Genomic DNA, 12,089 nt, shown 5'->3' on the forward strand with positions numbered 1-12,089 from the left:
CATGAAAACCTAGCCATGTGCACCCATGTCCCCTGGGTGTCCTGGGTCACCCTGGAGTTGCATGAGGACATGCTGGGGACTCCTCATTTCTGGGGGGCTGTGAGCCAATACCACTCAGCTAACAAGACCCTAAAGCAAAGCACCACAGGTGATATACATCCAGATTCTGCTGCACTTGGCACTCACTGCTCAGCGCGTCACTGCCCGGGAGCGGTGAAGTGCGTTGGTACGTTCACACGGGCAGTGAAGACCAGCGGCGCAGGGGCCGGAGGCGTTTCGGCAGGGCTGGCGCAGCCCCCGGCATGAGTGACAAGAGGCTCACAGGCGAGGGGGGGAGCCCGGCCCTCACTCGTAGCCCCACACACAGGGACATGGAGTGAGTCCTCACAAGATAGTCATGCCTCTCAGAAGCTCCAAATGACACGTACACTCACAACATCATCAAGAGGGTGTTTAGACCAAAATATCACCCAACAGTCCTGAGTAACTTGTGTGTGAGGAGCAGTGTGCAGCATGGGCGAATGCTGAGGTAGAAGCCACAGCGGCGACCGACCAGCAACAAAACAGAAGCTCTCAGGCAACAGGTTAATGTGCTCAGATGCTCATCACAGCACCTCTTCCTCATCATTCAACCATATTCAACATTCTCTTGTGGTTTTATAAAAGACAGTATCAGGGGCGCCTGGGTGGCTCAGTCGCTGGGCATCTCCTTCGGCTCAGGTCACGATCCCAGGGTCCTGGGATCGAGCCCCGCATTGGGATCCCTGCTCCTCAGGAAGCCTGCTTCTCCCTCTCCCACACCCCCTGCTTGTGTTCCCTCTCTCGCTGTGTCTCTCTTTAAATCTTTAAAAAATCTTTAAAAAAAAAAAAAAAAGTATCAGAACTGAAAGCTTAAATGCAGTTTTTAGATATTCATATTATATATTCATACTATAATATTCATACTATTTTATTTATTATCTAAATAGGCTCCACACCCAATGTGGGACTTGAACTCATGACCTCCAAGTCAAGAGGTGCCCGGCTCTCCTGACTGAGCCAACCAGGTGCCCCCATGCATACTCTTTTAGACTATTCAAAAAGTTGAACTTTGTTAAAAAAAATAAATAAAATAAATTCTTTTAAATTTTAATTGATGTAAAAAAAATTTTTTTAATTGATTTAGCAAAAAATTTCTAAATAGAAAACATACCTAGAAGAGCTAAAGAATGTTTTTATTTAAAAGACCTAATTTAAAAAGTTTGGGACACGTGAGCTTTGACAGATGAGGTGCAAGTGTAGCTTCTGGAAATACTGTAACAATATGAATGGCCAACTGTCAACAAAAACTAACACTGTAGAGAAATAAAAAATCATCAATATGAACCTACATAGCCGCCTGAGGGGGCAGTTATGATATCACATGGTGAGAGCGAGATTCTCTGTGAAAGTGTGCTTGCGTGTGGAAGCTGATGTGCAAACCTGAAAACAGGAAGCTTCTAGTGGGGCAGATGGAGGCAGAGGACCACCCATGCCTGCCACACCGGCTCTTTCCGCTGCCTCCACATTCTGGACGCTGGGGCCGAGCGTTTTTCTGTGAAGTATTCGCGTGCGCCCGCGTGTGCCCTTGCTTTCATGGTTGTAATCATGCCAAACACAGATATAAATTTGTTTCCTGCTTTTTACCCTTAACGTATTAGCAAAAAATCTCACTCTGTGAATATAGCTTAATGAAGTAAACTAGTTCCCTAAGCTAGCATTTTACATTGTTTCTAACATAAAGGTAATATTCATTCAGTTGTTTTCCTGGAAACAAAAAGCAGTGTGAGCCCACTGCAGAAAACTAAAAGTACAAAGAGAAAATAAAATTGCCTGGAGCGGGCGCCTGGGTGGCTCAGATGGTTGAGCGTCTGCCTTCGGCTCAGGTCATGGTCTCAGGGTCCTGGGATCGAGTCCCGCATCGGGCTCCCTGCTCCTTGGGAGCCTGCTTCTCTCTCTTTCTGTCTCTCATGAATAAATAAATAAAAATCTAAAAAAAAAAAAAAAAATTGCCTGGAGCCCTGTCACTCAGAGAGGACACGTGACACTGAGGTTCATGCCTCTAGCTTGTCCTCTCTGGGCATCTGTTTGTCACTTCAGCTCAGAATGAGACCTTATTACACAGGCTGCTTTGCAACCTGCTAGTTTCACTTGCTAACCCATTCTCGAGCGTCCTTAGCCACACACTGTTTTCCTAAAACGAGACCGTTAGTGGTTCTCGAGCACTCCTCATCAAATGGGCACACCCAGGACTGTGCCAGTGAGTTGCCCAGCACAGCTGGTGGTGGTCTGGATTTCAAGCGTTACAAAAACACCGCAATGCACAAAGCTTTCTCCTTTCTTAGGACTCCTCTTCTGCAAACAGCCCCAGGATTGGAATCTCCACAAAAACAGCAGGACCGACTCTAAGACTCCTGTTACAGCAATGCCACGGTATCCTCCGAAGGAGTGCAGGTGATTAGTATCATGTGTGTTTCAACCAGAAGGACTAACCTGCCTTGGCAAGTCTGCAGTCAGAGCACGAATAGACATCCGAGTCTTGCTGTGTCTTCTGCAAACAGAGAACAAGGTGTGAGCCACCACGCCCACCTCTCCTGGTACCTGTGCCGAGGGCAGCCGAGCCGTGGGGAAGAACGGGGCTCAGGTCTGCTAACATGCCACAGACGTCTAGCTAGAAACAGGCAGGTGACAGAAAGCGAAAACTCAAAAAACAGATGTTGTAGAAGAGGTAAAATTATCTCCCGCACTGAAGAAAAATTCCACACGCAAAAAAAACCTAGACGAATTTTCAGATTCAAAAGTTACCATGCTACATGAAAATCTATGTGAGATGAACTACACAGAGTAGAGCCCCAACAGCAGAACCTGAGGCTGTGCACATCACCTGCATCAAGATGTTCACCCATTATCTTTAAAAGATAATTTGACTCAAGTGTCAAAATACATGTTTATGTATGTATGTCTGTTTAAATAAAGGTTAAAATACGGGAATATTGATTTTAAAAGCACATACTTCACAGCATAAAGACCATGGTGCTTACCTTTCGTACGGAACTCTCTTCACCCCACTGTCTCTGACATAATCCACCAGCTGTTTCTGAGTTCTTCCACTGTGAATAAAGGTTCAGATTTTAAAGAAAAGAGCCAACAGCAATTCACAGCATTAATCTTCCACAGAGGCAAAGTAACACTTGCCAATCCTCTAAGTTCACACATACGTTTTACAGCTATGCTTCGTAGGAAGCATACCTGATATTCTACAGTTTCTATCAAAGCTATTTTTCCCATTGTTTTACTTGATACGCTTCTGCCAGCTTGCCTCGCTGCATGCTGCATGTAATTCTCTGACACACGTGACAGCGACATCTCAGTCCTACAAAGCTGCCAGAGCCCACCGGGTGCATGGTGCTGCCCCACCTGTATCTGAAGGACGAGCCCCTGCTGAAGAAGACGGCTTTAGCTTTGGCCTTAGGTTGATCAAAGAGTCTAAAGAAGGTGTGATACTCCACACAGATCTTCCAGAAGTTCTTGCATTCATCTCTACTGCCCAACAAGAACTCCAGCGTATCCTGGTAAGGTCCCTAGAAACAAAACACGAAGGTTCAAAAGTAACTAATTCAAGAACATCCAGGAAGCATTCAGATAACAGGCTATTTATTCCAATGTTAAAAATCAGGAAAATATATTTTTCTGAAAATTATCTATAAAGACTTCTGGTGCCATTTACATTTAAGAGAAGAAAAGTGGTATACACATATTCACTAGAAATTATCAGAAGAATGCAGTAACCCACGATTACACAACTGCTAACGTTTCCAAGTGCACCCTTGGGACACATCCCACAAGGCAAACCAGGGCATCTTCTCTGTCAGCCAACTATTTATATGCCGTCGCCCAATCATTTTCCTGTGGGGTTCTGGGGGTGTTCTGGATGTCCAGGACACATGATTTTAAAGGCTCACATATGTCATCTTCAAGCAACTACTGCGTTCTCTCTCATAGTTATTCCTCAGGACAAATTCTTAGAAATGTTACAGTGAGCTTAAAATAATGCACATGAAAAAAATGGTATTTATTTATTTTAAGTAATCTCTGCACTAATCATCTGGCTGGAACTCATGACCCTAGAATCAAGAGTCACACGCTCCCACCGACAGAGCCAGCCAGGTGCCCCAACAATGCACACTTGTGAGCCTTGTGACATCCTACCGAATTACCGTCCAGAAAGACCATCCTACCTGGACTCCTATATTCAGTCTTTGAAATCTAAGTGCTGAGGGACGCAAGCTGCAACTCTGCCATTGGCAGGTGTCGTCAGGGCTCTGAGCCCCCGTGTGCCAGAGCAGTGATCACCCTCGTTCCCACGCTGGTCAGAACCGCCCCGGAAACAGTTCTGGTACTCAGAGAAAAAAGCAGCCCTTTACCTGCATTTTGTGTATGTTTTTCGTATTCCTTAGACTTTCCTTTCATTCCTACAACAGATATTTGAACAAGAAACAAGCCACCTTTTGTGCTTCTGCAGAAAGTAAACGCGCATGCAGCACGTGCACCTGCTGTTTGACCAAAGCTCTGGCTGACTGAGTGCCTTTCAGAAGCTTAGGGCCCACCACTCATGGTGTGTCTGCGCCGAGACAGCCCCGTCAGCCTCCTCCCGCAGCGGCGTGGCTGATCTACTCTCAGTTCCTAACCTCCTCTGTGCACTGGAAATGTACCAACTTGGACACCTTCGAATCGCGCTTTAAGTATTGGATTTTTCCTATCAGACTGGATAGACATGTACTTTTTCCCATCTTTACCCATTTCAGTAAATTCCCATGTAATTATTATTTTATTGACTGATAATCTCAAAAGGAAGGAGTATTTATTTTCTGAAAATCAAGACTTCTCCAATTAGAGTTAGCAAAAGGTCAATTTCTGAATACATCCTGGGAATGTCCCTTACTCTGGACAGAAGCTCTAACGCTAATCTGCTGTAGGGCTTCAGATCACAGTTAAATACCTCGTGTCTCAGCCTCCTAACCTAGAGAACAAAGACGCTGTAATCAACTGATTGTTCTCAGCAGCCCCTGTGAGCTTCTCTCTTTCACCTCAGACCTGCTGAAGCTGAAATCCGGCCCAGCGATGAGTGGTGTAAGCAGCCCCTCAGGGATGCTGACCCATGCTCAGGAGCAAGACCTACAGGGCAGATTACCCAAATCCCGTCCTTAAATTCTTGTGTGCATGATGTGTGCATTATTCATAAAATAATTAACAAGTCAATATTCTAGGAGAATAAATTTTCTCGTAATTCAGAAAGTGCTTGAAATCATACTTACACGGACCTCTGCGTGCAGTTTGATGAGAAACCTTTTCCTCTTGAAGCTGAGTTTTCGGACCCTGGACCAGTTGAAAGTGTTAATTTTGGTGGTGCCCTGAAATTCAAGAGATGGACACTCAGACACATTTGTAATCCAGACACACACACACAACTTTTCATGAAATAGAGAATGTTTAAATTACAACCTTGCCAGATAGCACAGCAATGCACTTGACATTTTATAATTGTATCTGGAATGACTCTGAATTAAAATGTCAACACTAAACATAGGAATGTACTTGTTTTAGGACAGTAACTTGATTTCTTTGATAAGGTTTTCTTACAAATTACTTTTTATCAAGGCCAATATTGAACACTCCTTGAAGCCCACTCCTGTAAGAGGGTGGTCAGGAGGAGTGACAGTGGTGGCCAGGCAGGGGCGGGAGCAGAGCCGGGATTCCCACTGTGGGGGTGGGGAATGCTGGGCCGGGCTGTGGGGCAATGCCCTGGAGTGGCAGCTGGTAGCACGAGCTCTTGACTCTTGGAGTAGCTATGGGCACGCTGAGTGCATGCGGTTTTGGCTTCTAGATCCGATGCTCCACTGGAAAGACCAGGGCTCTTCGGTCTTCGGGGTGAAGTGGGCCAAGCACAAACTGACCCTGGAATATCTTGTCTAAGAAAGTAAATGAGCGCTCAGTGGGATGGTACGAGCCCAGCAGACACAAGCGCCTGCTTGGAGGGATGTCCAAGGGCCAACGTGGGACAATTCACAGACCAAAATAAATAGTGACAGCAGCAGATTATCAGGCGTCAGAGTATAACCTGAACTGTTAGAATTCAAACTGTGATGCGAGTGTAATACAAATCCACGAGTCCACAGTGGTATGAAGTAAGCAAATGCAGGGAAAACCCTTCCAGGAGCACAACAAATGGCATCAAAAAAGTCACCATGTGGCAGCCCTCAGAGTAATCCAACCAGGTGAGTGGGTGAGGTGCAGACATGTACGTGGCCTCAAACTCTCTCCACAAACGGCTTATTAGTCACCAAGGACAAGAAGAACCTTTGCAGTACAGCAGCCTGTCAGCGACGTCTGACCAAGTGCTCAGTGCTGACCCTGCCAGCGACAGCTGGCACCACGGGCCACCCCGAAGCCATACCAGGAACACCGTCACTTCTGTGACTTACCCAAGAAGCTTAGCCTAGGGTCTGATCATCAGCAAGTGTTCAACAAGCCCATATCATGGTCATTCCACAGAATGGCCTGTAATCACGAGAATCAGGGAAAGAAGGAAGAATGTTCCAAACTGGAAAGAGCAGATGACCGTGCACGGCGCCTGACCTTAGATCTCTTGCAACAAAGAAGATTAGGGCAACTGGTGAAATCTGGATGGAGGTCTCAGGTGAAGAAGTTCTTTGTACTGTTTTTTTTTTTTAAGATTTTATTTATTTGACAGAGAGAGAGCATGAGCAGGGGGGAGTGGCAGAGGCAGAGGGAGAGGGAGAAGCAGGCTTCCCGCTGAGCAAGGAGCCCGATGTGGGGCTCGACCCCAGGACCCTGGGATCATGACCTGAGCCGAAGGCAGACGCTTAACCAACTGAGCCACCCAGACGCCCCTCTTTGTACTGTTCTTGTAACTTTTCTGTAAGCTTTGAATTGTTTCAGAATAAAAATTCAATGTTTTTTTTTTAGATTATTTATTTATTTATTTATTTGAGAGAGAATGAGATAGAGAGAGAGAGCGTGAGAAGGGGGAGGGTCAGAGGGAGAAGCAGACTCCCCGCCGAGCAGGGAGCCCGATGCGGGACTCGATCCCGGGACTCCAGGATCATGACCTGAGCCGAAGGCAGTGGCTTAACCAACTGAGCCACCTAGGCGCCCTAAAAATTCAATGTTTTGAGACACCTTCCTGGTATTCTCCCCTCTACTCTTGACCATCGTGATCATTTTCTCTGCAAACCTGAGATGGGGGCAGGAAGGTAGGGAATGAAGTTTCCCTTCAGAAACTCCAAAAACCTTCAACCTTAAAAGGGGATGGGACTTGACGCACGCCACCACATGGACCTATTCTGAAAACAAGGGAAGAAGCCAGGCGTGTGGACCCGGTTTAGGTGTGGAGCCCGGAAGGAGGAGAGCCTGAGGCAGGGCGTGGCTCAGTGGCAGTCAGGGCGGGAAGTGGGTGATTAAAATCACTCTGGATTACATAGGGTGATGGCTGCATGATTTTGTAAACACACTAAGAATACATGAATGTGTACTGGAAAGTGGTAAAGTTTATCGTCTGTGATTTACATCTCCAGGAAAACAATTCCCAAGTTAAGAGGTGTCCTGAAAGCCCTGATAGGAATGTTCGGGTCTCCATGAGAACTGAAGCATCCCAGATTTCCAAATACTGCCCAAACCACTAATTACTCTAATTTCTGCTCAAATTTTCAACTATGTTCTCAAAAAAAGCAAGCAAACAAAACAAAAATAACCCAAATACGTAACATCAACAAAAGAAAACAGAAGTGGGGCGCCTGGGTGGCCCAGTCGTTAAGCGCTGCCTCCGGCTCAGGTCGTGATCCCAGGGTCCTGGAATCGAGCCCCGCATCAGGCTCCCTGCTCGGCGGGAAGCCTGCTTCTCCCCCTCCCACTCCCCCTGCTTGGGTTCCCTCTCTCGCTGTGTCTCTCTCTGTCAAAAAGTAAATAAAATCTTAAAAAAAAAAAAAAAGAAAGAAAGAAAACAGAAGCCTCCCTCCTGCGTCCCGCCCACCACGCCCGCCACCCCCACGCCGTTTTTAACTCCGACATGGTTTATGTGCCTGGGCAGGGGCTGTGAGCAAGGTAGAGACAGTGTGTACCCCCCAGACAGACACGGACCAGCTGAGAGAGGTCTCACACACTGGTGCTGCCAGCCTGCTCACCCTTGCACTTCCTTGTAGCCAAAATAAAAAAAAAATGTTATATTCCAGGGTTTCAACCACTGTCATAAGTCAAAAGAAGAAACAAAACCCGATCACAACTGGAGTGTTCATGAACTCTGCCTCACCTTGACAGACTCTGACTTTTCAACCTCTAAAATTGAGCAGCTGGCTGTAAACACTCAGAGCTACTGCTTTCATTTTAATTTTTATCCAATAATCCATGGCATTAATTATAAATGTCTAGGAAGACTTGAGACAAAACCCAGCCATTCTGGGCCCTCTTGCTGGGATGGCACTCCCTTCAGCAGCTCTCGCTCCTGCTGGAGACCCGGCCTCCTGAGCGCTCCCACACCCCCTCCGCGGTGGCCGAATTTTAAATTTGGCTTTTATATTATTGATCATGTGAGTACTTCTCACAGGTTGAGCCATGGTAAATCGTAACTATTTTGCTCCCTTACTTTCAGTTCTCCCTGAGAGACTAAGTGCCTCTTTCCATTTACTCAATTTTGTGTTCTTACCACTAATTCAGCCCAAACTCTCCCTGCAGAATTTTTTTTTTTTTTTAGATTATTTATTTTTTAGAGAGCAAGAGAGCACAGATGGGGCAGAGGGAGGAGAGAGAGAACCCTAAGCAGACTCTGCATTGATCGCAGAGCCTGATGGGCGCTTGATCTCACAACCCTGAGATCAGGACCTGAGCTGAAACCAAGAGTCGGACGCTCAACCGACTGAGCCACCCAGGTGCCCCATCCCTGCAGAGTTTAACACTCTTCAGTGGGGTCTGATCCAGGAGACAACTCCCTCCATGCTGCTCGCATGCTGATGGGTGCTCCCTGGGCCAGGCCTCCAAAGTGTGGCCCATCTGCCACTGGTCTGTTCTCTCCTCTGGTCGTGTGCTTTAAAAGGTGCTCAGCCGTCAAACCTTTGAAAAACTGTGTATCTGGAAAATGCTTTTATTTCCTCTGCACAGAAGTCATGTTGAACAGGGCACAGGATCCTGGGTGGGAAATGATTTTCTTTCACGTTCTGCACCACTGCCTGCCCTATTTCTCATAGCTTCCAGTGTTGCCCCTGACAAGCCAGATACCATTTCCTTCCCTCTCCTCCTGGGAGCTCTCTGGTCCTCTCCCCCATTCTGACATTTCATGCTGGTGTGTCCTGCGGTGACCTTTACTCGTCAGCTACACTAGGAACGTGCAGGCACTTCCAATATGGACACTCGTGCCTTAAGTTCTGGACACGTTTCTCACGTGATTTCGGTAACAGTTTCTTCTGCTGCTCTGGGCTGTGGCCTCTGGGCATCCTGGTGCTGGTGGGCTTTCTGTGCTGTTCGCTGAATGGTCACTTTCCTCCTATATCATGAGTCCTCTATCTGCTCTGTGGAGATTTCCTCAACTTCATGTTCCAGACAGCCTCACTCTGCAGCATGGTCCTTTCTGCTACCACATTTCCGCAACACCACAGATCTGCAAACACTCCTGTCCTCCGTGTGTCTCTGTGACTGCGGGCTGCTCGTGTCTCAGAGATGCAGGCTTTCTGTGAGGCTTTCCGGAAAACGTAAGGCAGTGATGTATCAACAAGGTTCAAAACCTCACCAGGATGAGTCTGCAGGGAAAAGCCCCTTCTCACCCGCTCCCAAAGCCTGCAGCTGCCCTCCCTTCCCACTGGCTGTCAATGCCACCTGTTTATTTTGAAAGGTGTAAAGAGTGTGTCATTTTCCCTCTTTTCCCCACAAGTAGGAGCAAACTACACACACTTGAATCCACACAACAGTGCATCTGAATGTCCCACGTATCACGACACAGAAAGCCTCCACATTCTTTGTGCAGTTGCCTGATATTCCATAATATGAATGAACCAGCCTCCTGATGATCAATTACCAGTATTTTACTATTATAAATAAGGCTAAAATTTAAAATTATAAGACAAAAATTTTACATGTCTGATTCCTACTCCTCATGAGCATGACACAGTGTAAAGCGATTTTTCTTTATCTTGTCCATGGGACAGATAGAAGACAGCGTCTTCTCTGAGGAGTCTAGAGGGTTTGTTTCTCCATTCCATTCCTGGCACAGGCTGTTTCTTCTGAACACTAATTTGGTATCTGTCCTTGAAGAGAGAGGATTTCCTCAAATTTCTGGTGATCCCTGGTTATCTGCCTGAGTTTAAAAGTGAGGTCCTAGGACTGTAAGAGTCTGTGACCATCTGGTCACTGGGTGTGAAATCTAGGGGTGATCTGGAGAGGGACAGGATAACTACATGGTCTTAAAGGTGTCTCTCCACGGACTGCTTATGGGTTTAAAAACTAGTAACTATAATAACCAGTAATAACTAAAGCTAGTAACTATTAACCAAGACTAGTAATTAAGAACTACAAAGCAGGAATCAAGATTCACACCACCAGTGAGGCTGGATGGTGTCTCAGTCGTGACTCCCTGGGTAGTGGTCCAGCTGGGAATGTGCCCCCTGAACCTAATCCCGGGATAAGAGCAGACAAACCACAAATGGAGAACGTCCTATTAAAAATAAAAAGGACTGTGTTCTTTAACACTGTCAATGTCCTAAAAGATGAAGAAAAAAGAAATGCTCTAGTTTCAAGGACACAGCACACGCGATGGCTAAACACCGTGTCCGGTCCTAGCCTGGGCCCTGTCCTGCAGGGATAACAGCCATGAGGACATCAGCTGGCTGGATGATAAGACTGGAAGATGACCAGCACATCAGCTGCTTCATGATAATGATAAGGCACTGTTCTATTCTTACAAATGTATGCCTTCAGTGGTCAAGGGTTCTGGAGTCTGCAACCCATTCTCAAATGCGTCAGAAGACTTGTGCATGTGTGTGCACGTGTGTTCACGTGTGGTTGTGCACGTACACAGAGTGGGGGTGAGGGAGCATGCCAGGGGGAAGTGCAAACCACAAAGCAAATGTGTAAAATGCTGGAATGGGTGAAATCTGGGGTTAGGGCACATGGGGGCTCTCTGTGCTGTTCTAATTCTTACAGCTTTTCTGTAAGTTTGAAACTATTTCCAAATAAAAGTCTTTAAAACAGAAGGCTCTAAAATGCTGGCTGGAGGCTCTGTGTGGGCTGGGGTAGGGACCCAGGCCCATTACTATGCGGTGTCCCAGTGTCAACACCTGCAGGGCTCCCATAAGTCCACGTGGACTTTCTGGACATCACAGTCCCCTGTCTCTAAGATGTCAGCTTGGCCACCATTCCAAGGGAGCAGAGACGGGGAGGGCCTGCCGCAACACTGAGATTACAGGCTTTCCCTTAAATCTCTACCATCTGAGCCATACCCTGGAGAGGAAGACCCCTGCCCTCTCCCAGCACAGGGAGGGGCTGCAGCTCTGCAGCTGTACCTCCTCCCACGGTGACATCAGGCTGCCGGCCCCAGCCTGCCCCGGGCCATCAGACAGCAGCCTGACTCCCCCACTCCCCTCCCACTGCAGACTGTGGGATCTCAGCCTTTCCTACTCCGCGCTGTTCCCACTCATCTGCCCATCTCCCAACTTCCAAAACGTCGCTGACACGCGCCTTCTGTGATTTCCTTATCTAGTCTTTGTTCTTACTAGTTTAAACTTAAAAAAAAAAAAAATCCTTCATTGTCATTCTGTTGGGGGTTTGAGGGAATAAAAATACCATCCGATGTGTTTAATTTGAAGTCTCTAATCCCTGCTTTTAACTTCTTCCAGTTACAAATTTATCCTTTTCTGGAAAAATTACCCCAGCTCGATTGGGATGGATGTGTGATTTTCATCTCTGCACGATACAAGAACTATCATGTGAGCGAGAAGGTGTGGGAGGCCCTGGGTCCATCAACTCAGTGTGCCTGGCACGGTCTCCACCTGTCAGTCAGTATACGATAG

The 12,089-nt window shown here is 46.9% G+C and overlaps 1 protein-coding gene across 1 annotated transcript in view; it reads right to left on the minus strand.

The window, feature by feature from the left end:
- Positions 1-12,089, minus strand: part of FARP2 (FERM, ARH/RhoGEF and pleckstrin domain protein 2) — a 108,463-nt gene that overhangs the window by 34,776 nt on the left and 61,598 nt on the right. The window contains exons 9-12 of the mRNA XM_081815280.1: positions 5,334-5,429; positions 3,436-3,599; positions 3,060-3,128; positions 2,512-2,569 (exon numbers count right to left, since the gene is read on the minus strand). Coding sequence (XP_081671406.1) covers positions 2,512-2,569; positions 3,060-3,128; positions 3,436-3,599; positions 5,334-5,429 — 387 coding nt within the window. The remainder of the gene's footprint in view (positions 1-2,511; positions 2,570-3,059; positions 3,129-3,435; positions 3,600-5,333; positions 5,430-12,089) is intronic.

This window comes from Leptonychotes weddellii, chromosome 3 (assembly GCF_054177405.1).
Source record: "Leptonychotes weddellii isolate Sample4059 chromosome 3, ASM5417740v2, whole genome shotgun sequence".
In the NCBI taxonomy this organism is placed as follows: Eukaryota; Metazoa; Chordata; class Mammalia; order Carnivora; family Phocidae; genus Leptonychotes; species Leptonychotes weddellii.